At 41.8% G+C, this 26,568-nt stretch overlaps 1 protein-coding gene across 6 annotated transcripts in view; it reads left to right on the top strand.

Moving 5' to 3' along the window:
- Positions 1–26,568, top strand: part of LOC126545464 (transcription initiation factor TFIID subunit 4-like) — a 115,928-nt gene that overhangs the window by 37,359 nt on the left and 52,001 nt on the right. For 5 of the 6 annotated variants that reach the window (XM_055061840.2, XM_055061843.2, XM_050193337.3 and 2 more), the window contains 9 exons: positions 3,565–3,624; positions 6,375–6,392; positions 9,544–9,585; positions 11,162–11,296; positions 11,382–11,477; positions 13,769–13,888; positions 13,979–14,068; positions 17,269–17,391; positions 17,505–17,651. In XM_055061840.2, coding sequence (XP_054917815.1) covers positions 3,565–3,624; positions 6,375–6,392; positions 9,544–9,585; positions 11,162–11,296; positions 11,382–11,477; positions 13,769–13,888; positions 13,979–14,068; positions 17,269–17,391; positions 17,505–17,651 — 831 coding nt within the window. The remainder of the gene's footprint in view (positions 1–3,564; positions 3,625–6,374; positions 6,393–9,543; positions 9,586–11,161; positions 11,297–11,381; positions 11,478–13,768; positions 13,889–13,978; positions 14,069–17,268; positions 17,392–17,504; positions 17,652–26,568) is intronic. The other variant, XM_055061841.2, reaches the window with a different exon arrangement.

Below are 26,568 nucleotides of genomic sequence, written 5' to 3'. Positions count from 1 at the left end.
ACATTAAGAAGTGCTTTTGTGTCTGTGTGTAGTGGCCCAGTGCAATAGTGCACATCGGCAATGACTATTGTAACACACCTCTTAAATGCTTTGACTAAATTTTACTTGCTGAAAGGTAGTGCTAACACTTCACTGCTCATGCATGTCTTTGTGACCTGCCACGGTTGCTTAGTGGCTATAGTGTTGGGCTGCTGAGCACGAGGTTGTGGGATCGAATCCTGGCCACGGCAGCTGCATTTCGATGTTTATTTAATTGTCACTGATAAAATTTCATAAAATACAGTAAAATCTCGATAAACGGAAATTGCTTAAATGAAACTGCCTCCTAAACGGAACACCAACCTCATGGTTGGTTGGTTTTATATTCATGCAATTGTATTCAGCATTGTCCTTCAGTAAATGGAACCAATTTCCCTGGTCCCTTGAGGTTCCGTTTAAAGAGAGTCCACTGTATTGTTTTAAAGTACAGCTAATAAAATTTGCAGTGATACAATATATGTTAGTGCACTCCATGTGTACTTGTGCAGGGTGCATTAAGAAATTAGTTTTAAAACATTAATCTGATGCCTCTAAAAATTCGATAAGATATGAACTAAGGCTTCAGTTTTGCTTACTAATAATTTAAGTTATTTGAACTTTCACTCTGCTATTTATTTACCATATAGAGCCTGATATGTGAGCCAATGGTTAATAGTTGCATGTAAAATCTGCATTTCAAGTTCACTACTCACAGTATTATGGACCTTTATAGGGTCTGGTAAACCACCTCTGTAGTTCTGTCATATTTTTCTGGTAGGGATATAAAGTAAAGGCTATCACACATGGTGAAATAACATTTTGTCTTTTTGTAGCAGGTAACGATAAACGTGAACCTATTGGATATCCATTTAATATTGCCCATTGGCGGTTGAAAATCAATTTTAATAAAGTAATTTAAAAAACAGTTTTCTGCAGATGTAACTTGATAACTTTCTTGGGAATGTCCAGGCACAGCTTTGTGTTCTCCTACAGCTTAGTTGATTTGCTGCATATGCATGTGAAAAATACTTATGTTAGGATTTGTGAAATCTTGAGAATCAAAGCTGTGCTAGATTATTAAGTGGCAACCTCATGCACACTATTTTCAAGTGACAGCGACAAGCGACGCTACAGGCAGACCCTGTCACGCTGTCGCGCTGCAGCAGGGAGCAACCACATAGACGCAAGCGACATTGTGAAAAGTGGCAGCGACAAATTTACATTGTTGTCCAAATAAATACAAATGCTCACATGTAAAGAAATCGCAAATGTACCATGAGGCCAATGTTTTAAACAAGGTGTATTAGATTTAGCTTTAAGATCCTGTCATTGCCAGTGGAAATTCTTACCATGCTGCCAGCGTGAAATATCATGGTGCCATCTGGTGAGCAAAACTCAAAACACTTTTGCAGCTCTTGGTGGGGTCTCAGGCTTAACAGCATTAAAACAAACAACTGATCTCAATAATGACAAGATAACGCTGATACTTTGGCCTCAGCTTGAGATGAGACGAAGCGATGGCTAATTTTGCTATTTATCTGTTGCTGGCACAGTAGAGAGCAAGTTGGAAGAGTGAATTCAGATAGAAGCGAGTGGACCTGTGCGGGCTGGTTGCTGCCATGTTGTTGTGCAATCACGATGTCCCCAGCGGAAGTCGCCGCGCGGACTTCTGTGTGACAAGCGATATGTTCTAGCTGCCAAAAACCTGAGACGCGACAAGGATGGATCACCTTCCGGGATGAGAAAACCTGTCCCTTCTCACTATCGCTCGAAAATTGCATGCATGTGGTTGGACCTTTATGGCAATGCAACATGCTGTCATGGTGACAGGAAATGCACTGATGAATGTGGGCCTTTGCTAAAGGACGTATGTCATTGAGTAAAGGACACTAGTCCTGTAAGGTAGCACTGGCTTCTGCATAAAATATATTTTTATATAGTACAAACTGGTATGGTATGTGCTGCTGCCTGCTAAAGGCAGTATGTGTGTGCGTGTGTAGGCTGAGGAATGCAAACAATAAAGTGGGACATGTGTTCATGTGATACCAGTTGCGAGAGGTCTTACTTATCATCAGTTTGTTTTTTAAGTCTCCCACTTCTCTTTGTGCAGAAAGACAGGGCTTCTTCAGAGGGAGGACATGCGTATGATGTGCCCATGCAAATCATATATGGCCTAGCACGCTGCTTCTCTGAACAATTGGATCCAGGGCTCTGATCATTGCGACGATTAACTCTCTAAGTGCCAGTTAAAAGTATGAAAAACATCTTCCGAGGGGGAAAAAAAGGATGGAGGGGAAGAGAAAAAGAAACAATGTGTAATCACTAGACAGCATTTAAACTTGACTTAGTTTGTTCAGTCCTACTGATGATGCTTCTACTATATTTGCTGCTAAGTTCTTGTGAATGCAAAGTGTCACCTTTCTCCATGAGGTTGGTTGGGGAACATTAAAATATTGCTCTTGTGTGATAGACTTAAACACACGGTATGACACCCAATTCAACCTACACACCTACACACTCCTGACACCAAAAGCATGTTTCCTTTCAGACCTTGACAGTGCTGCTTTGTCCGTCACAACAGACCATGTGCCTTCTTGTTTGAAGCTTTTTGCTTGTCTTGGGAGGAATGTAGTCCATAAAATGTTAGGCTGTTCGATAAGTGAGACCTGTGTGTCCTCACTCCAGGGTTTGCTGAAGTTGGTGGCAACGCCAGGTAGTTTCAGGAAAATAAAATAAGGCAAAAATTCGGCTGACTCAACTTTGTCCACTGCCATAGTGAATCAAAGCAGTTGTTGGTGTCATTGACCTCCTAGTCACTTAAACTGTCCTTCAAAGTAACAAGGCCGCTTCCAGTGCTTTCAAGCTCGAGATGATCGCCAGAGCTTGATGACTCAATCACATAAAACATGACTATTGCAGGCATGTTTGACTGTACCACACCATTTATTTTAATACTACTTGCTGGATGAATTTGAAATTGCCACTCTTTGGGTAGCATCATTGGGATGAATTTATCCCCCCTAGTGGCCCTAGAAGGAACTCACCGCAGCTTGGAATTACAGTGGATGAGGTTAGCTCGTGTTCGGAACTTCAAGCGAGTGTTAGAGCACGTGAACAAGTCAAAATTATGCATGGTATGATTTACAAAAAATGTCAAGACAAATAAGACGAGTTTGGCACTTAGAGGGTTAAGGACCAGTTTTGAATGTCTTTGTTACAACTGTGTTGAAATTTCATACTCTGCCCATTCTTCCTGGAAGTACAGAAGCATGCATATGCTGCTGTTCGTGGTTGGATTACTAGACCCCCCCCATGCACACACACACAAAGTGGCCTTTATGACATGCACATCTGTAGCACTGGATGATGTGGCAAAAAGCAATCACATTTTTTAACCATAGTGCCATTGTGAAATAAAAATTTTGCATTTATTTGTAGGCGCTGTTCTTTTGTATCCAAAGCTCTCTAACAAATGTTCAAAAGAAGGATTGTTGGCATATGGAGGAGTTCTTATGTGCTGGTAGTTAAAGAAGCCTATCATTGCAGAATTGCAGACACCAAACTCCTCTAGTTCGTCGTGCTCCTATTCATGAGCACATGAAACAGGTGAGAATAACATATCCTTTATTGCTTTCAATTGATTCAGAGCTGTGTTGGTACAATTTGTGCTGCTCTACTCTCAGTGTGCATGTTTTGCCATTTTACCATCATTACACCAGCAGTGTACAACCTCTGTCTGTGTCTCTCAGATGTGTATAGCTGTGGTTTCTTTGCTTCAGTTTCACAGCTGTATGTCAAAATATTAACCTGTAAAGTGTCTATTCAGTAGTAATTGGTTCACTTCAGAAATGTGTGTAGCATTGTTCGAGAGTCACTACTGCAGATTTCTTTAAGCAAAATATTTAAATGTTTAGGTTCTTGATGAGTTTATTACTTAGGTATGTCTAGACACTGTATATGGACTTTTGAGTGTGATTGGTCAACTCAGTATCATTATATTCTTCTTTTGTAATAGTTAAGCTTAACTTATATATTGTTTAATGGATAAGATTTAGCTTCAGCTATCATTTTAACATGTAAAATTATATTATTTTGCACTTTTATAATCGTGCATGTTTCTTAATGCCATCATGACTGTGGTTGCAGTCATTTGTACTGCTCCCAATAGAAGCTTTTGGAATGCAGACCTTGCAAAAAAAAATAAAATTGTTTAGCCCAAGATGACTTGTGCACCTTGCAGGTCATTTACAAAAGTAGGAGGCTGCAAACTTGAAGGGACACTAAAGTAAATTCCATTTCAGGATGTATATTGTATAGCCTATTTTATAATTCACTACAGCACTATTCTGCCATATTCTAGAGCTCTAATTTATTTTTTAAACACTGTTATCGCAGGCACGAAATTTCCATACCGACTTTACAGGTGCTACTGTGAAATGCTGCACACTTTGAATAATAGTTCTAGTAAAATGCATGCATTTGGTTGATACCCTCATATTATTATCGACTGCCCTGAAACTTGCTGCATTTGCATTTTTATAGAAAGCACAGTTATGTCAGTATTCGTATCGTGGTGCTTAACAAAAATGGACGAACTAAGTCACGGCACCTGTATTCTCAACTATCTCACCAAACAGCCACTTCACGTGGAACTCTATCCACACTTTTGGTGTAGATGGCAATCTTCAACCTAGTTGGTGGCACTAAACCGCCTCACAGGACATTAACGCATAGTTGTGCAACAAGAACCTGAGGACATTGGTGCTTGGTAGTGTGCATCCATATATGCTGCAACCTTTGGTGCCATCCTGCTGTGTCGACACAGCACAGCATTTATCCAAAAGAAAATCTGTGCATCATGAGTGTAGTTGGACCTTCAGGTCATTGTGACTCAAGCTTGAAAATGCCAGCCTTCCTTTGCATGCAAATGTCTCCACTTCCAGCTTAGGTGGCACTAGCTAGCCAAGCCAGCATAATGGAGTTGAGCTTAGCTAGAAGGACAGCATGGTTCCATTAGCACTAGTAATTAATACCACAATTACGTTGCTCATGATTGATGATTGCATGGTTTCAGGAGTGTGGCAGGTACAGGCATTTTTTTCAGTGGTCTTTTTATGACACATATGCATTTAAATTAACCTACACCTATGATATGGGGTGTGGAGGCTTTGGATCGAAATTTTTGGAAGCATTTAAATCAAGCGTAAAATTGTCCTTAGTGTCCCTTTAAGCTTCTAAAAAATAGCAGTTTGTTGGCCTTCATGTTCTGAAAACTTCTGTGGTCATGTGTATTCTTTTATTGTACTGCTGTGAAAGTTGCATTGGTAAAAGCTGCTGCTCAATAAGAGTATGCCGCTTAAACAAGGAAGGCCTTAGAAAAAAATGTTTTGTCTGTCAGTGCTTGTGTTCATGCATAAATATACTATTTCAACATAATGTGCACTCAGATAACACATTGCATCAATAGATTGTGATATGAATGAGTGCATAATTATGTGTAGTTGTTTGAACTGGAACTCAGGCATACGAAGGCCTTTCCAAATTTGCCCAAAATGTTTGTCTCATGACTGTAAATTGTGTTCATCTTTGTAGTTGGATGCCTAAGCCTAACACCAAGTCGTCACTAGCTTTTTTCTTGCGTAAAAATATTGCAGCTTTGTCCTAATCGTTATTGTAGGAAATGAGGTCATTTTTTAGTGGACCAGCTTTTGTTAAAGAACCGCTTCCTTCCTAATTGCATGAACATTTATGTTCACTGTTCTATTAGTAACATGGAATGAGCATGATACAATGGTAGCTGCAGAAATCTTCGTTTCTTGCCTTGGGCAAGTGTACTAAACTCTAAGCTCAAGAAAGAAATTTAGAGCATTGAAATTTTAATGCGATAAGTCATTTAAATTCACACTTTTTCCATCTCTTTCTTTGTTAACATTAACGTAGCTTCTTGCATGTAGCCTTTCTTTCTTGCTTTGCAGGAAATAGCTATATACAAGGAAGTTTTGCTTAAGTTCACACATGCCTAACTTTTCTACTAACTCTAGCTAGTTTGCGTCATTTTTTGTAAATGACGAGGATAAAAAGTTGGAAAGCAGTTGATGTATGTGTAGTAACCAGAGAGATTTCCATTTAATTTTCTTCTGTCTGGCTCGTCTGTGTTTAAGCATCATACTAATTATTAAGCTTAAGGCATGAATATTGTGAAACAGCATAGATTATCGTAGCACTGAGTTTCAAGTGCAGTGTGCTTTTCCTGCAGTATGCTTTGCTTTTGCTTACCTCCATTTTTTTGTGCTTCTCTTTGTGGTTCATGCTTTGACTTGCATGTGCTCTCATCTCAATTCCTTTTCACCTATGAGGCATGGCCGCATCTTCCGGTAAGACTCACTGATTCATTATGCATGAAGCATCTTGAATGCATGTTACATGCACTTTTGTATATGTGTTTATTGTGTGCGTTATTTATTTAGCTTTAATGATGAATTGTGTGCATGTGCTAAACTCGTCACTTTATTTTTTTTTACTAGAATGTTATAAAAATGAACAAAGCTTTCAAAGTGTTGTGATATCTTGTGATAGTTCCTGTAGCGTAGTAAATATAATGTTGTATTTTTTAAATATTTCCTAGCTTCTATTTATTGTCTTGATGCACACCATCTACTTTAATGTCATAATTTGTTTACACAGCTGCATTATGCTTTTTTAGTGGTGCACATGATCATGAAACTCATTATGTAGCATGTTGCCTCTCTCTCTCTTTTTGTGTGTAAAATAGCATTGATCAAGTGAAGATGAAGGGAAACATGTCAAGAACATTGCAGTTTTCTTACAAAATTGTCTATGCAAAATCCTACCGACTAATATAATTAGTGGATCAATTAGTTACATTTTAAGCCAAAATCATGTGCAATAAGCAAATTAATGCTGTAAAAGTAAATAACTGGGCTTGTTGGTTCTGGTTGAGGCTAAACACTGTTCTATGAAAAAAAAGACTTGGAGGGGGAAGACATGGAGGGAGGGCCTTTAAGAACAATTGCAGGCAGTCTGTGTATGCTGCAAGCTTAATGTATTGCCATCTAGGAGGATTTAGTTGTGTTAGCAGGTCATGAAAATAACAGCAAATGGGTTGCTAGGTCTTTTGTAATGAACCTGAATATTTCTGCTTTGAGTGTAGCTTTCAGTAATCTTTAGACATGGTTGTTATCCTATCTTGTTGAACACGGAAATAGTGTGGCCAGACTGTAAACTTTGAGCTGCTCATAACTCTTGTTACTTCTTGGACATAATTGTAACTTGCAAATTAGCAGTTACCTGAAAATGGGACAGGAGATGCATCGCATGGGATTGTCATAAAGTTACGAATGCACCTTCATGCTCAAGGAATAGGCTGTTCAAATTTGATGCGTCAGCTGTTTCAAAAATTAAAGGGGCGCTGCGACACTTGACGTGGCAAGAAAAAATTAGCTGTCTGTATGCAATGCTGCCATGATCATGCAGGCCAGTTATTGTTCCGCAGCAGGGAGACCACAATCTCGCATAAAGGATCACTCGCTCTCTCCTACTCTGTTCAAGGTGCTCTCTATTATGTCCCGTCTATGACATCATAGACCTGTGCAATAGACGCCAGCCATTACGCGATTGTTCAGATTGTCCATGATCCTAGGTTGCTACCGACTGAAAGCTGATTGAAAGTTTGTGCACGTGTGCACACCTCTCCAATCCTTTAGCAAATGGGGAAGTGATGTTTCTTAATGCATCCTGCCTGTCTTGTCACCGTTCCTTTCTTGCTCTCTAAACCAATGTCAGATGCCTACCTTGAAAAGCTACCCTAAATGCACCGCAGAAAGAATAAAAAGTAAGAAAAGAGAAGTCAGGTGCAGAGCATTGCTATTGGCACCTCTACTGCCAACAGGAAGCCTTGTGTTGAGAAAGAATGTGGAACGTAAACATTGCACTCTTTCTATCTTCATTATTGTTTAGGTCCTTTTCAAAAATTTGAAGGTGTTGCACTTACTCCAATGTATTCTCAGTTTTGAAGAAAGGTGTTGTGGGCCCCTTTAACATTTAAATGTACTGCTGGTTATTCGTCTCATTTAACAACATGTAGTACCTAAAAAGTTGCAGTGCACATCTTTTGAAACTCCCAGATAGTTGTGCAAAGTGGCACATCACTATACTTGTATTGCCGAGTCTCGGAAAAAATTAATAAATGCTTGCTAACTCGAATTCGCATATCTTGTTATTGAAAGGTCTTGTAACAGAATCACATTTCTGGCACGCTTAACTTCCATAAGTTCCATGTTTCACGCCTTATATCAAAATATTTTTTGTGGACTGCCGATATCTCAAAACTTTCACTAATTGGAAAGGGCTGCCACTGATAGGTAACTATCTCTGTGTGAACAATAACTCCCAACATGTGTCAGACATGGCCAAACCCTTAAATGAAATTTTGTGGATGTAGCAAAGTTATCTTCCGTGAATAATGATTCTGTTCTTAAAGAATCTGGAATGGGATGCAGAGCTGTAAAAATGCATGTGATTTATCTCATGGAATGCGAGAGAGAGGAAAAAAAACAGTGCTGGCAAGATAGCTGCAGGCGGGAAGAGCAGTAGAGAACTTACCGAGATGGCACAGATGCTGATGCTGTTTTCCACCGAAGACTTATTTTTAGCAACATCTTGATTGTGCTTTTTTTTGAAGATATTATGTTGCAAGTCAAGTGGAACTTTCCAGTCTTGTGACGAGCAATGGATGGAACTACGCACACTGAATGGCAGCACAATTCAATTGGCAGTGTGCTGCAATGACAGGAGTTTAATTGAATGCATACTCATTGGTGATATCTAGGCTCCAACTGTGCTCATTGCGATGCAAGTTTGACTCTGATATCTCAGAAGTGTTCTCACATGATGGTATACTGCAGAGGTGTGTGAATATGTGAGCGAATAGACATCCCACATGGCACTGCATCCTTTTCTATCTTATGCTTGTCAGGAGCACTTGAACCATAAGTGTTTTTGAGCATGGCAGTTTTGAAGAAATCACCTGGTGCCTTAGTTATGTTGCTTTGAATTCACAGGTGCACTCTAGTGCTCACCAACAGAAGTGCAGACTGCACCATTCAATTTACACACACGTCAGCTGCGAGGTTTTCTTTCTCGTGGTTCCCATACTGCATAGCTATTATATACTGAAATGTTTACTTGGAAACTACAATATAGGTGGTTTTCTGGAGCTCCATACTGCGTAACCTGAATGTCTACATTTTTTTGCTAGTCGATTATGTGTAGTATGAAAAGTGCATCCAGACAGTAAGCAATAGGAAGTCGATATTTACACACGCATGCAAATGCATGCAATATAGAACATTTTATAATTTTGGATCTTTATTCTTTTATAACACACACTGTGAGTAAAGATAAATGCCGTCTATTCACCAAGCAACATCTTGCTTTTTAATTTCAAATGTGTTCTTATGCTTACGCCTGGCTGGGAAGGTTAATAGGCCATTTATTGCTTTACAGAACCTTGGGACCCAACCTGTGCAGCAGCTTCAAGGCAGAAAAGTAGGTTATATTTATAGCCACATCAGCACCTGTGATCTTTGCAATCTTATCTAAAGACTTAAGAGATTCAGGCAAATGAAGTTTGACAAAGTAGCTTTTGGTTTAGCATGATGCTGTTGTAATGTATAGGTTCTGTAGGTGCAGTGTAAGGAGACCTACATTTCACTGACCATCACCAGTGTGCATATTGCTTGTAAGTGCCAGATTAATAGCTGAATTATTTAGTGCCAAAATTGCCTGAAACGTTTTATGTGTTTATGGATGTATATTGTAGATAAGACCAAGAAAGTACTGTATTGTATGTATGGCTGCTAAAGGAAGTTAACTTAGAAAAAGTAATAGATATCACATGGTAAGTTATGATTGTGTGTATAGTTGATGATAGTTGATGAAGGAAATTTGGTAACTTAAAAAAATTAAACATTTGATTGGCCATTTAATGTGTGCACAATATGAGCCCAGCTAGCTTGTGGAGGGATGCAATGGCTAGGATGACTTATTCTATATTTGACTCTACATCTATTATACCTTTCTGACATTTTACAGCATCTTATAGAGGGCCTTTTATAGAGGGCCTTCTCTTGGAGCATGGTTTTAATATACGATTGTCTTGTCTCACTAGGACCTTTTTTCAGACCGTGTGAAATTTGCCATTTTTAAGAGACTGTGAATAAAAGAAATTCTAATTTATATTTGTAGTGCATACTACAAAGTACTTCGTTTTTACTGAGGGTAGAGTTTCAGTAAACAACATATTAACAAAAGCTAGGTGCATGTGTTGGCTCCACAAATATTTCCACTCCATGGGCCATCATGCAATAGCCTAGAGAGTAAGCAGGTTTTTTAGGCTTGAAGTTGCCAGTGACAAAGCTTAGCAAATAAGGAAAGTCACTAATTATTCTCTTATTAGAATCTGTCTGGTAAAATAAAGCTTTAAGCGCAAGATACGTGAGCATTACAGAGTCACTTGTCCAAGATGCTACTGCACGAAGCTGATGTAGTTTCAATTCCGTTCATGTACTTTTGATGCGACTAGACTCCAGGTCACAATGGTCTTTGGGCAGCTCTTCATGTGTTAAAACCACCTCTGCTGTCAGAAAGAGGCATGGTACTAAAAACTACTGTTTTGTTGGCTTCTCTAAAAATTGAAACAGCATAGCAAAACGTGGCTGGAAATACAAGACCAACATCATAGTTTTCCTTATGAGCAATCCATACTTGTCAGCACTGCTCTTGTTTTCTTGCATCTACCCATCAGTTCCTCATGATGCATTGCAGTTAAAATGTGATACCGGGCTGTAGCATCATGCATTGTTTCACAAATGTAACTGGGGTGGGGGGATTGAAATTTTTTTTTTAATCGCTGGCATTTCACAAAAAGCTATCATTCCTGTGTCAAAACTAGCACAACATAGTTTGAACACACCAAGCTATTCATCCCTACAAAAGATGCATTAAAATTAATGTGTTTCTTTCCCATGCCCTGTTTGAAAAGCAGGCTTTTTAAGTCTGTTTACATTGTGATATGCATTCAGTTGTTACTTACTGGTGGTATGTTTCCCTTGTTAAACTGCAGACAAATGCAACGCCAATGGTGGGTACAGTCCTGCAGCAGGGTCAGCCAAGTATCAACATTGTGCCTACAGTGCCCAGTAGCACCCCTATCCAAACACTGGGGCAGCCACTGGCACAGCAGACTGTCACAGTTAAGGTATAGCTTTCTTGTTGTTCTTGCGCTTGGGGTCATTATGAAGGCTAAAAAATGTTTGTTCATAATTGCTTATCTTTGCTCCTAGGTGGCAGCCACTACTACTACAGCTTCTGTTACGCAGCCTCTCACCATTCAAACAACTGTTGCTAACAGCCAGTCTGCTGCCACAACGCCATCTCAGGTGAGTACATGGTGGCGCTCCGTGTTTTTTTTTTTTCTGGTTTGGTTTGTGCTTTATTCAGAAGTATAGAAAGTGTAGTAAGGAGTGTGGTAAAGAATTATCTGCCATTAGTTCATTTAAATTCAAGTTGCATGCTTTCTTGCCATATGTGTAAGCTTGATTTTGTATACTTTTGTAGTTTTTCTATATTCAGTTATGTTCTATTGTTTATTTATGTATTTACACTCACATTTCTGTAACTTGCGCAACATTTTGTGCTCCACTGTAAAATTTTTTTTATCGCTCTGTAAGTAACAAAAGGAAGTCTCAGCCTTATAGAGTCCTTGCCTTTGAGACCTACCTCCTTTTTTATATATTTCTTTTCTTTCCTAAATGTATTTGCACTGTATTAAATAAATGAATTGAATGGGATTGTAGTAGTGAGCCAGATATATATGCACTTTACAATAAAGACAAGAAATGTGGCACAAATGAGAAGGATAAGAATTAAAACAACATGTATAGTGTCACTTCCAGCTTGCTTATTCCCAGAAGGCAGACAGTACACTTACTGCATGCTCAGAGCAACAGGAACGAACGCCAAAGCACAATAGAAATGATTGTACAGAAAACTAAATTAATTCGTATGGAGTGTAGTAGACATTTTCCCATGAATAATCCTGTTTGCAGATAAAACATGCCTCCACCAGCTCACATGTTATGTTACAGCTTCTTTATAATTGCAGATAGACATGCATAAACTTGCCCAACAATGTGTTATTGCACTGTAAAGAATTGTATTTGCTATGAATGCAATTTGTATTCCAAGGTCAGTATTATAGGTATGGCGTATTTACTCACATTATGAAGACGCTCATGTAAGGAACGCAGCCCCCACTTTTCCAATCAGGAAGTATATTTTTTTTCCTTTTCTCCCATAATGATCGCACCCTGAACTTGCTGCCGTGAAGTAGGAGACACACGGTACGATTCGGCATCTGATATAGCATCCGGCGAGTGCCATTGTGCCCGACGCCGTGTCAGATGCCGAATCATGCTGTGTCTCTACTTTTATTGCGATAGCAATTATATGGACGCTCCAGGCACATTTTTGCCGTCGTCGTTGTCGTTGCCGTGCACCACACGGTGTAGGTGTAAGCGGAAGTGCATGAGGGAAGCCGACGATCGCAGGTCAATCTCGCATGCCGTCTTTCGTCGCTCAAAAGGCCTTGAGGGGGGGGGCATTATACTCTGCTCTGACAGCAACTGCGTATTGCACAACTGCGCCCGAGGTGTGCAAATGATCACGGCTCTATCTCTTGCGTACAAGGGAGGAAAGTGGGAAGGAAACACGCAGTCTTCTGTCGTGCGCATGGCGCCAGGAGAAGGGGAGTAAAGTGGGGAAAGGGGAGTGTTTTACTCTGGCAGCAACTGTACATTGCGCGACTGTGGCACGCCCTATCGTCAAAGCTATCTGCATTGAGGGCTGAGTCGATGGCTGCTCATACGCTTGTGCATGCTACGTTCTTGCCGCTCAGTTTGCATTGAAGCAAACGTTTGCAAGTTTATACGGCCGATATAACTACTATTCCTGCTCATGTAGCTGTCTACACATTTGCTGTCGCAATCGATGGTTTGCATTTAGGGTGAAAGTGACTTCTTTGGAGGGGGCCGCGGAAAGAAAAATTGCTCAAAATTTTACCCTGCATAATGACTGCACCGCCGAACTTCATGCATACTTTTCGGGAAAAAAAGTGCGTTCATTATGCAAGTAAATATGGCATTTGTGCTGACATGACTTCAAACACATCGAGACGACAAACAAGAATGAAGTATAATAAGGACTTATTATAAGTGCTTGTTGTGTGTAAATCATTCTTATTTGTCTTATTGTGTTTTTAGTAACATTAGCAGTGCAAACACCTGCATGGTTATTAGATACCAACTAACCTCTAGAGCAGGTCTGATCGGTTCTAAAGCTTGGGTCCAGAGCCAAAGCACTTTACGATTAAGTGCAAAGGTATAGGCTTGATTCCTGCTGATAGTCGTTGCAGTCAGAAATTTGTATGAGCTAAAAACAGAAATAATGACACTGAGTTATGGTGCATGTTAAAGAAATCCAGATGGCCAAAATTAATTCAAATTATTCTACTTGACTTTAGCACCCCTCAAAATTTGTATGCTGCTGTTTCCCCACACTGGTTTTGTAAAAAGGATCTCTTCCCCACAGCGAGAAATGTCTTCTTGTCTTTCATTGTAAAAATGTAGGATATAGACACTTCAGGTGCTGGACTATGCTGCTTATGTTTCAGATGTCACCAAACACTGCCAAGAAAAAATGCAAGAATTTTCTGTCCACTTTGATACGGCTCGCTAGTGATCAGCCGGAACAAGTTGCCTCCAATGTCAAGGGTCTCATCCAGGGGCTCATTGTAAGTGATACATTTACCGTCTAATTTCTTACTTGTTTTGGCTGAGTTGCTTGTAATGTGTCCCTCTTTGTGTTTGTTTACTTCTCACAGGATGGAACGATTCAGCCTGAAGACTTCACAAATCAGCTTCAAAAGGAGCTCAATTCTTCGCCACAGCCATGCCTTGTACCTTTTCTAAAAGTAAGGCTTGTGTTTGCAGAGACTTGTCTTTGTAGGTGTTTATTTTATGCTTGAGATATCGGTATGGTCTGAATGCATACTGTCACATGATTGCAGACAAATTTCTTGGATGATATTGAAAATGTTATCAGTTTACTGGACATGGCTTTCACAAGTTAGTTACAGTTGTATAAATGCACTGAAATTGCAGCACCATCTCTGTTTCTCACTCTAACACAAGCACGTGCCCACACTCACACAGTCGAACCTTCATAAATGAACATGGATATAATGAATTATTGGATATAAAGAAAAAAATTAAAATTTGGTTGATCATGTTTAATTCAATGTAGTATTCTCCTGATATGTGGGATCCAGCGTAGTATTAGTTATAGTGAAGCAAAAATTTGTTTGCATATGCTTCATAAATATATTCTGGTAGTGAAAATGTGAAATACGGCTGCTGACTAATTTTTCAGACCTGCAAAATTATGCAGACTTCCCCTGTGGCACTGCCACCTATCTCAAACACCAATGTATAATGGCAACCGGAATTTCAGAAGAGACACAGTGTAGCGTACATGAACCGTGCACGCAATGCCGCAAACATGGCGGCCATGAACGTAGGTGCCGCCGTGTTGACTAGGCATGAAACTGCAACTTTGACTGCTGACTACTCACGAAGTGGCTGTGAAAAAAAATTATTCACCGACTGACAGAGTGGCTGGTGACAAGCTGTCGCGAGAAGCTGTCCATACGTTTGCCTTATCAGTGATTGAGTGTGAGATCAGATGCACAAGCCAGACTGATGGATGTAGCAGCAAAGTTCAGATCCATGTGCAGTCGTCGTCATGTTCAAAAAGCCTGTCGTTGGTGATACTCCACAATATCAACTTGAAATGGCACAAATGAGACGCGCATGTGCGTTTTGACCTGCGCCTTGGCTTCGTTGGACCACAGTCAGCAAGCCATGTGCCATTCTTGCATGATAAAACTGATTGCACAGTTCCGTATTCACAGTGATACAGAGCACATATATCTAATTTATTGGTCCCGTACCTCGTATTTACATGGCAAGCTGCCGACGGGCCATCAAAATCTGCAGGAGACCCTTTGCTGACCTCTTAGAGACACCTTGCTTGCGTCTTTCGCATAGACGTCATTACAGTTTGTTTTTCAGCAAATATTTGCATGTATAAGAATAATGAATATCAGGTTCTGCAGGTGTTTTTGTGTCAGAAGCGACATTGTTATGACGAGATTCAACTATATATGCAGTTGATATACAGTTTTATATACAATACAGTTGATATACAGGTATATATACAATACAGTTGATATACAGTTATGTATACAATATAATGAGTCAAATTGGCAATTTGACTCGTTATATTTAAATGTGACCTTTTATGCTAATAACTATTGTTGCCGATCGAGTTTTCTTGCACTGAAAGGGGCCACAGAATTTACCAAATTAGCGGGCAATCGAAAAAAGCAAGTTTGAATCAGAAAACAATTCATTTTGATGAATTTGGGAGTCGGTGGCGAATGGTAAGGTTTCATGACACTGGCGAATGGTAAGGTTTCATGACATGTCGAGGATATCTTCAAATCGGCAGTATGAATTAAGTGAAGTTAACCACGCTTTCCCGTGCACTTCGCCCCCACGGCTGATAGCGTTGCCCGTACTGGGATGACGCTATCATGAAAAGCGCCGGCAGTGGGGAGCGAATGCTTCGCTTCTCGCTCCTACGGGTCACCGAAACTCAAGATTATGCAAGCTCCAATACTAAACGTGCAGGAAGACATATTAGATGATGCCATACGTTCTCGGCACACCCACTGTTTGCACAGGCGGCGGGTTGCCTCTAAAGCAGGGTGCGCGGTGTGTGTGCACCGGGCTGCACTTACAGCCATACATAGCCATGGTCGAGATGCACGCCAACTTACCCTCCCTCCTCCCGCCCCCTCGCACACACTTGATTGCATTACTGCAAGCTCACTCCCCTACCTCTCCTTCCCTTTGCTCACGCGAGAAGGTGACGCTCGTGAAGCCACCATCTTTCTTGGCTCACCCTCACATACTTTCACTCGCATCTAAAGCATATAGTGCACGGAGTGCAATAGTATGTTATCGCACTAGGACTTTATATGGAACATGATGCAGCTCTACTTTGGCGGTTGCACTTGTCGCGTGGCGTGATTGGAGAGGTGCATTTGCAAGCAATCCCATGCAATTCAATCATTTGACTATTTGCGTCCGCGGAAGTTTACATTTATTGTCTTGGCATTCCTTTGTGGCGGCAGTGAAATTTCGTTATATTGAAATCGCCTACAAACACACTTCATTATAGTTAGGTTCTAAATATACATACCTTGTATATGAGAAGGAAACTTACAGAAGAATAAAAATTGGTTGGAGTGCATACGGCAGACATTGTCAGATCCTGACTGGACGCTTACCTCCATCACTGAAAAGAAAGGTGAACAATCACTGCATTCTACCGGTGCTAATATATGGGGCTGAAACCTGGAGGTTGACAAAGAAGCTTGAGAACAAGTTGAGGACCGTGCAAAGAGCGATGGAATGAAGAATGTTAGGCGTAATGTTAAGAGACGGGAAAAGAGTGCTGTGGATCAGAGGGCTCACGGGGATAGGTGATATTCTAATTGACATTAAGAGAAAAAAAATGGAGCTGGGCAGGCCATGTAATGTGTAGGTTAGGTAACCGGTGGACCATTAGGGGAACAGAATGGATGCCAAGAGAGGGGAAGCACATTCAAGGATCACAGAAGACTAGGTTGGATGATAAAATAAGGAAATTCACTTGTGCAAGTTGGAATCGGTTGATGCAGGACAGAGGTAATTGGAGATCGCAAGGACAGCCCTTCGTCCTGCAGTGCACATAAAATCGGTTGATGATGCTGATGATGAAATACATGGTGTTCTATGGTCAAGGTAATTCCTTTGTTATATCGAGAATTTCATTATATTGAAGTTCATTATATTGAGATTTAACTGTACGTACACTCTAGCTTTACTGATTAACTTATATGTAGTTTCATGCTCTTCCATCTTCCATCCTCGATAGAACACATGAACCATTTAATTAAGCATGTTTCTGCATCTTTAATATTCAATGTTTGTAGTAGTTCTTGAAGTCTTATTGTGTATAAGTGGAGTTCATTATAGGCTGAGACATCTTGTTGTGTGTTTTCAGAAAAGCCTTCCATACCTGCGACACTCTCTTATGACGAAAGAGCTCACCATCGAAGGAGTGCGGCCACCACCACAGGGTGCAGTTACGCTGCCGTCAACACCTACCATTATTCCGAATATCCAGGTTGGTTGCACTGGAAAAATTGATTCCCACTCGTGGGGCACATGCTAGTATGCTGGTATGCTAGTAGAGGCACCATTGCCAGAGAAGCAAGTTGATTGTACCTCGTTGTGCAGCAAGTGGCTGGAGTGGCGCGGCCAGCGGTACCTCATGCGACGACACAGGTGCGGGTGATGACACCAACAACAGGTGGCCTGGCAGCACAGCTGGCTAACACAGCAAACATCCAGGGTGTCCTGGCACAACACCAGAGGCTGGTCACGGTGGGCTGCTGTTTAGAATCTACACCCATATTCTTAATTGATTATTTTAGGGGATGCCACATTTAGTGCATCGTCAACTGCAGCATTATTTTCATGTCATAGCTATCAAGTACATTGACAGGATACTCGTCGCTTTAGTGAACCGTTGTGCATGAGTGTGAAACTCAAGACATACATTGCCCCTGCTCCAAGAGTTGCAAGACTCCAAATAAGATTTCTAGAAAAACATTTTTCTTAGCATCAACTTCAAAGTCTCCTTACTCTTGTTCTAGGGTAAACAGAGCAGAAAGGTCAGTCTTATTGGATTTCTTGAATCATGCAGAAGCCATTTCTAAACAAAGACTGAAGAACTGGTTTTTTGCAAATTTTTCTGGAAAATTAAGTAACGGAAGCTTGCATAACGTTAGGACAATATGAAATAAAAATGGGCTTCATATTCCGAATAGGCACGTAAATTTACATCTATTTACATGTATTTAGCACCATAACAAAGATTAAAGAATAGAAAGAAAAGTTTTGGTCCAAGATCCAGTACGCTCCTTAAACCCTTAAAGGGCAACTCCAGCATTTTTTTTTAACCATATTACGATATTGTCATCTTCAAATGGCATTGACAGTACTGTCACCGGTAAAGTGGTTCGATTTGCTTAGAAACTTGTCAATAATTTTAATTGACCAATAAACAAGGTACCGAAACCAAAATGGACAGCTGCTTCATGCGGTGCCATAAAGAGTCAGTGACGTTGGATCCTTCACTGGTATAATGTAAACACTCAGTACACATGGTGCTAATGCCATAAAAGTGAAGCTGACTATGTCTTCTGACGAGACGGGAAGCTTTTCCAGCTCTTTCGAACTAAACAGCACCGATTGCAGCAATGATTTCAGCTGCGATTTCAGCGACGATATGAGTGCTGACGGATCGCCATTAGCTTTTGATCCGCCGTCACCATGTGAGAAAGCTGAAGTGCCCAAGCTTAATGCGTTGTGCTTCGGCAAGATGAAGAGAAGCACCGGTTATCACATCTGTCAAAACGATGATTGTCGCCCATTGTCTTGTAGAAGAAGGAGCCAGGTTTGCTGTTTCTGGGCTAAGTGGTGGTGTAGCTTCTGACTTCACAAACACAGAGTGGCCAGTAAAATGTCATACATTTGTGGGCATGAGTCGAAAACGCGCAACCAATCTTTAAAACTGCATTCATTAAAGCGTACTGCAGGGTCCAGGCAATACTACGGAAGCGGTCAACTGTCAAATCAACACTTCTGTGCCCGCCGCAGTAGCTTTGCGGCTATGGCATTGCTAGAGGTCGCGGATTTGATCCCAACCGCGGCAGCTGCATTTTGACGGGGATGAAATAAAAAACGCACATGCACTTAGATTTTGGGACACGTTAAAGATTGCCGTGTTATAGTTTGTTAACGAAGCTTTCCCTCAAGTCTAAATATTTTAAGGCAGTTTTCCTAGCCTCTAAAGCCGCTCGAGTTCGCTCTTCTCCTTGAGCGGCCATTTTTCCTAGAAAGTATGCCTTCCAACTACTCTGCCCTTAAACTGGCTCTCTCAACTACTACACGCAGAGACAAAGAAACAGCGCGCGCATTAGATCCCATAGATGAGATGAATATTTACAATTAGTATTAGGGTTAAAATTATATTCGAGTGCTGATTGCCGTGCTATCGTTTGCTAACGAAGCTTTCCCTCAAGTCTAAATATTTTAAGGCAGTTTGTCGTGTGCGTATCGTGGCTACGCACGCTTATATCGCATTCCGTTTCTCTACCACGGCTGCGCTTTAAAACCACGGCGCTGCAGTTTTTGCTTTTCTTTTCTTTCTTCTTCTCCGCCCTTAAACTGGCTCTCTCAACTACTACACGCAGAGACAAAGAAACAGCGCGCGCATTAGATCCCATAGATGAGATGAATATTTACAATTAGTATTAGGGTTAAAATTATATTCGAGTGCTGATTGCCGTGCTATCGTTTGCTAACGAAGCTTTCCCTCAAGTCTAAATATTTTAAGGCACTTTGTCGTGTGCGTATCGTGGCTACGCACGCTTATATCGCATTCCGTTTCTCTACCACGGCTGCGCTTTAAAACCACGGCGCTGCAGTTTTTGCTTTTCTTTTCTTTCTTCTTCTCCGCCCTTAAACTGGCTCTCTCAACTACTACACGCAGAGACAAAGAAACAGCGCGCGCATTAGATCCCATAGATGAGATGAATATTTACAATTAGTATTAGGGTTATAATTATATTCGAGTGCTGATTGCCGTGCTATCGTTTGCTAACGAAGATTTCCCTCAAGTCTAAATATTTTAAGGCAGTTTGTCGTGTGCGTATCATGGCTACGCACGCTTATATCGCATTCCGTTTCTCTACCACGGGTGCGCTTTAAAACCACGGCGCTGCAGTTTTTGCTTTTCTCTTCTTTCTTCTTCTCCGCCCTTAAACTGGCTCTCTTAACTGTACTACACGCAGAGACAAAGAAACAGCGCGCGAATGCGATCCCATAGATGAGATGAATATATATATATATATATATATATATATATATATATATATATATATATATATATATATAGAAAACTATCAGTCATAGCTCTCGTAGTATAGCCCTCTGGGCCGTTTCCTTTTTTTTTTTCGAAAGTAGTCCTATTAGGGTTATTATAATTACACGAAGGTACTTCGCCCTCATCAGCAGCAGCCCTTGGTATAGTTATTCCGGCGGCTAGCTTCCCACGCTATGCGTGCCGCCATCGCACCTGGTTAAGCTTTTCCTAGACGCTAGAGCTATGCGTTGTCCGCGCAACCTTGAGCGATCGGAAAGCACGTTTCCCCCTCTTGGCCGGCGGAGAAGGGATGCTTCGTTCCGGCCGCGAAGCTCCCCACATCTCTGTAAGGTGCCTTGTGGATGTCTCGCGCTGAAGATGCCCTCTCGGTGAGCGCATATTTCACCCCTCATCTTTTAAGAGGTTCAATACTTACGAGCATTTGTCTAGCAAACCAGATTTTTTTCAAGGGAATTTTCCACGTCTCAGTAATTTCTCTCGTCGTATTCGAGTGCTGATTGCCGTGTTATAGTTTGTTAACGAAGCTTTCCCTCAAGTCTAAATATTTTAAGGCAGTTTTCCTAGCCTCTAAAGCCGCTCGAGTTCGCTCTTCTCCTTGAGCGGCCATTTTTCCTAGAAAGTATGCCTTCCAACTACTCTGCCCTTAAACTGGCTCTCTCAACTACTACACGCAGAGACAAAGAAACAGCGCGCGCATTAGATCCCATAGATGAGATGAATATTTACAATTAGTATTAGGGTTAAAATTATATTCGAGTGCTGATTGCCGTGCTATCGTTTGCTAACGAAGCTTTCCCTCAAGTCTAAATATTTTAAGGCAGTTTGTCGTGTGCGTATCGTGGCTACGCACGCTTATATCGCATTCCGTTTCTCTACCACGGCTGCGCTTTAAAACCACGGCGCTGCAGTTTTTGCTTTTCTTTTCTTTCTTCTTCTCCGCCCTTAAACTGGCTCTCTCAACTACTACACGCAGAGACAAAGAAACAGCGCGCGCATTAGATCCCATAGATGAGATGAATATTTACAATTAGTATTAGGGTTAAAATTATATTCGAGTGCTGATTGCCGTGCTATCGTTTGCTAACGAAGCTTTCCCTCAAGTCTAAATATTTTAAGGCACTTTGTCGTGTGCGTATCGTGGCTACGCACGCTTATATCGCATTCCGTTTCTCTACCACGGCTGCGCTTTAAAACCACGGCGCTGCAGTTTTTGCTTTTCTTTTCTTTCTTCTTCTCCGCCCTTAAACTGGCTCTCTCAACTACTACACGCAGAGACAAAGAAACAGCGCGCGCATTAGATCCCATAGATGAGATGAATATTTACAATTAGTATTAGGGTTATAATTATATTCGAGTGCTGATTGCCGTGCTATCGTTTGCTAACGAAGATTTCCCTCAAGTCTAAATATTTTAAGGCAGTTTGTCGTGTGCGTATCATGGCTACGCACGCTTATATCGCATTCCGTTTCTCTACCACGGGTGCGCTTTAAAACCACGGCGCTGCAGTTTTTGCTTTTCTCTTCTTTCTTCTTCTCCGCCCTTAAACTGGCTCTCTTAACTGTACTACACGCAGAGACAAAGAAACAGCGCGCGAATGCGATCCCATAGATGAGATGAATATATATATATATATATATATATATATATATATATATATATATATATAGAAAACTATCAGTCATAGCTCTCGTAGTATAGCCCTCTGGGCCGTTTCCTTTTTTTTTTTCGAAAGTAGTCCTATTAGGGTTATTATAATTACACGAAGGTACTTCGCCCTCATCAGCAGCAGCCCTTGGTATAGTTATTCCGGCGGCTAGCTTCCCACGCTATGCGTGCCGCCATCGCACCTGGTTAAGCTTTTCCTAGACGCTAGAGCTATGCGTTGTCCGCGCAACCTTGAGCGATCGGAAAGCACGTTTCCCCCTCTTGGCCGGCGGAGAAGGGATGCTTCGTTCCGGCCGCGAAGCTCCCCACATCTCTGTAAGGTGCCTTGTGGATGTCTCGCGCTGAAGATGCCCTCTCGGTGAGCGCATATTTCACCCCTCATCTTTTAAGAGGTTCAATACTTACGAGCATTTGTCTAGCAAACCAGATTTTTTTCAAGGGAATTTTCCACGTCTCAGTAATTTCTCTCGTCGTATTCGAGTGCTGATTGCCGTGTTATAGTTTGTTAACGAAGCTTTCCCTCAAGTCTAAATATTTTAAGGCAGTTTTCCTAGCCTCTAAAGCCGCTCGAGTTCGCTCTTCTCCTTGAGCGGCCATTTTTCCTAGAAAGTATGCCTTCCAACTACTCGGAATCAGCAAAAACCGACTATCGCGGACAACATGAGTCTCTTTTCACGTAAGTGTGAGGCTCGGAGGAGGAGCTGTGGCGCTTGAAAGTAGCCTGGGGCCTCACGAACCAACCGACTGAGCTATCTTTCCGGGCAGCATCGAAGGGTCACGAGTTCAAATCACCTGTTATGTTCCGTTTTTTTTTTTTTTTTTTTTCCGCCCCTTTTTCTTTCTTTTTTTTTTCTTTCTTTTAATGTCTTTTCCTTTATTTTATCACTGTACGGGAACCCTCCTAAAAAAAAAAAAAAAAAAAATAGATATATATCTTCAAATATGTAAGGCCTCACATGTGCAGGTCATAAATACGAGGTTCTCTAGCCGAGTGCCATCCATGCGGTATAACCGAGCTCAGATTGGTCCACCTTGACTGACCAAGTAGGGCACCACTGTAGGTTAAATGAGGCGTACAACTCCTGCGGGACCCGCCGTGGTTGCTCAGTGGTTATGGTGTTAGACTGCTGAGCACGAGGTCGCGGGATCGGACCCCGACCACGGCGGCCGCATTTCGATGGGGGCGAAATGCGAAAACACCCGTGTACTTAGAATTAAGTGCACGTTAAAGAACCCCAGGTGGTCGAAATTTTCGGAGTCCTCCACTACGGCGTGCATAATCAGAAAGTGGTTTTGTCACGTAAAACCCCATAAATTAATTTTTAATTTAACTCCTACGGGGACGGTAGAGTATCCGTCTCCAGTGCAAGAGGACCGTGATTCAAATCCCGGTGCCGCGCTATTCTCCACCGGAAAATACAAAAAAAAAAAAAAAAAAAAAAACCGTGTGTTGAGAAAATTGCACAAACAGGCCTGGAGTGCGGCCTGATCCCGGTGACCAGAACCGGTAACACACTCTCTCACCAGAGCAGGATTGGCCACCCTGGTGCAGTACTTGGCCACAACCTCCTATATGAATACAACAATCGAACCCCGGCCCTCAGTCCCCAGCAGCCGCGAAGCAACTGACCACGGCGGCGGTCAGATCTGTGACGCTGCAGAGGGTGCTAAGAATACCTGGCTCCGGACAGGCCGCCATTGGAATCTGAACCTGGCAACGTTTAACGTTAGAACGCTATCTAGTGAGGCGAGTCTAGCAGTGTTATTGGAGGAATTAGAGGGTAGTAAATGGGATATAATAGGACTCAGTGAGGTTAGGAGGACAAAAGAAGCATATACAGTGCTAAAAAGCGGGCATGTACTGTGTTACCGGGGCTTAGCGGAGAGACGAGAACTAGGAGTCGGATTCCTGATTAATAAGGAAATAGCTGGTAACATACAGGAATTCTATAGCATTAACGAGAGGGTGGCATGTCTTGTTGTGAAACTTAATAAGAGGTGCAAAATGAAGGTTGTACAGGTCTACGCTCCTACATCTAGTCATGATGACCAGGAAGTCGAAAGCTTTTATGAAGACGTAGAATCGGCGATGGGTAAAGTCAAAACAAAATACACTATACTGATGGGCGACTTCAATGCCAGGGTAGGCAAGAAGCAGGCTGGAGACAAGTCAGTGGGGGAATATGGCATAGGCTCTAGGAATAGCAGAGGAGAATTATTAGTAGAGTTTGCAGAACAGAATAATATGCGTATAATGAATACCTTTTTCCGCAAGCGGGTTAGCCGAAAGTGGACGTGGAGGAGCCCGAATGGTGAGACTAGAAATGAAATCGACTTCATACTCTGCGCGAACCCTGGCATCATTCAAGATGTAGACGTGCTCGGCAAGGTACGCTGCAGTGACCACAGGATGGTAAGAACTCGAATTAGCCTAGACTTGAGGAGGGAACGAAAGAAACTGGTACACAAGAAGCCAATCAATGAGTTAGCGGTAAGAGGGAAACTAGAGGAATTCCGGATCAAACTACAGAACAGGTATTCGGCTTTAACTCAGGAAGAGGACCTTAGTGTTGAAGCAATGAACGACAATCTCATGGGCATCATCAAGGAGTGCGCAATAGAAGTCGGTGGTAACGCCGTTAGACAGGAAACCAGTAAGCTATCGCAGGAGACGAAAGATCTGATCAAGAAACGCCAATGTATGAAAGCCTCTAATCCTACAGCTAGAATAGAACTGGCAGAACTTTCTAAGTTAATCAACAAGCGTAAGACAGCGGACATCAGGAACTATAATATGGATAGAATTGAACAGGCTCTCAGGAAAGGAGGAAGCCTAAAAACAGTGAAGAAGAAACTAGGAATAGGCAAGAATCAGATGTGTGCGTTAAGAGACAAAGCCGGCAATATCGTTACTAATATGGACGAGATAGTTCAAGTGGCTGAGGAGTTCTATAGAGATTTATACAGTACCAGTGGCACCCACGACGATAGTGGAAGAGAGAATAGCCTAGAGGAATTCGAAATCCCACAGGTAACGCCAGAAGAAGTGAAGAAAGCCTTAGGAGCTATGCAAAGGGGGAAGGCAGCTGGGGAGGATCAGGTAACAGCAGATTTGTTGAAGGATGGTGGTCAGATTGTTCTAGAGAAACTGGCCACCCTGTATACGCAATGCCTCATAACCTCGAGCGTACCGGAATCTTGGAAGAACGCTAACATAATCCTAATCCATAAGAAAGGGGACGCCAAAGACTTGAAAAATTATAGACCGATCAGCTTACTGTCCGTTGCCTACAAAGTATTTACTAAGGTAATCGCAAATAGAATCAGGAACACCTTAGACTTCTGTCAACCAAAGGACCAGGCAGGATTCCGTAAAGGCTACTCAACAATAGACCATATTCACACTATCAATCAAGTGATAGAGAAATGTGCAGAATATAACCAACCCTTATATATAGCTTTCATTGATTACGAGAAAGCGTTTGATTCAGTCGAAACCTCAGCAGTCATGGAGGCATTACGGAATCAGGGTGTAGATGAGCCATATGTAAAAATACTGGAAGATATCTATAGCGGCTCCACAGCCACCGTAGTCCTCCACAAAGAAAGCAACAAAATCCCTATAAAGAAAGGCGTCAGACAGGGAGATACGATATCTCCAATGCTATTCACAGCATGTTTACAAGAGGTATTCAGAGGCCTGGAGTGGGAAGAATTGGGGATAAAAGTTGATGGAGAATACCTTAGCAACTTGCGATTCGCTGATGATATTGCCTTGCTTAGTAACTCAGGAGACCAATTGCAATGCATGCTCACTGACCTAGAGAGACAAAGCAGAAGGGTGGGTCTGAAAATTAATCTGCAGAAAACTAAAGTACTGTTTAACAGTCTCGGAAGAGAACAGCAGTTTACGATAGGTAGCGAAACACTGGAAGTGGTAAGGGAATACATCTACTTAGGGCAGGTAGTGACCACGGATCCGGATCATGAGACTGAAATAACCAGAAGAATAAGAATGGGTTGGGGTGCGTTTGGCAGGCATTCTCAAATCATGAACAGTAGGTTGCCACTATCCCTCAAAAGGAAAGTGTACAACAGCTGTGTGTTACCAGTACTCACATATGGGGCAGAAACCTGGAGGCTTACGAAAAGGGTTCTGCTGAAATTGAGAACGACGCAACGAGCTATGGAAAGAAGAATGATGGGTGTAACGTTAAGGGATAAGAAAAGAGCAGATTGGGTGAGGCAACAAACGCGGGTAAACGACATCTTAGTTGAAATCAAGAAAAAGAAATGGGCATGGGCCGGACATGTAATGAGGAGGGAAGATAACCGATGGTCACTAAGAGCTACGGACTGGATTCCAAGAGAAGGGAAGCGTAGCAGGGGGCGGCAGAAAGTTAGGTGGGCAGATGACATTAAGACGTTTGCAGGGACAACATGGCCACAATTAGTACATGACCGGGGCAGTTGGAGAAGTATGGGAGAGGCCTTTGCCCTGCAGTGGGCGTAACTAGGCTGATGATGATGATGATGAAAGAACATCACGGTGTCAAAATTAATCCGGAGTCTGCCACTATGGCGTGCCTCATAATCCTAGTGTGATTTCGGCCCGTACAGCCCCATAATCCAATTCAATATTTCTCGTTCATTGTGCACGAATACGTTTAATTAGCTAACTTTATA

The sequence above is a fragment of the Dermacentor andersoni genome, chromosome 1, assembly GCF_023375885.2.
Source record: "Dermacentor andersoni chromosome 1, qqDerAnde1_hic_scaffold, whole genome shotgun sequence".
Classification (NCBI taxonomy): Eukaryota; Metazoa; Arthropoda; class Arachnida; order Ixodida; family Ixodidae; genus Dermacentor; species Dermacentor andersoni.
Note: the sequence above shows the minus strand (reverse complement) of the source record. Positions and strands in the feature narration are given on the sequence as shown.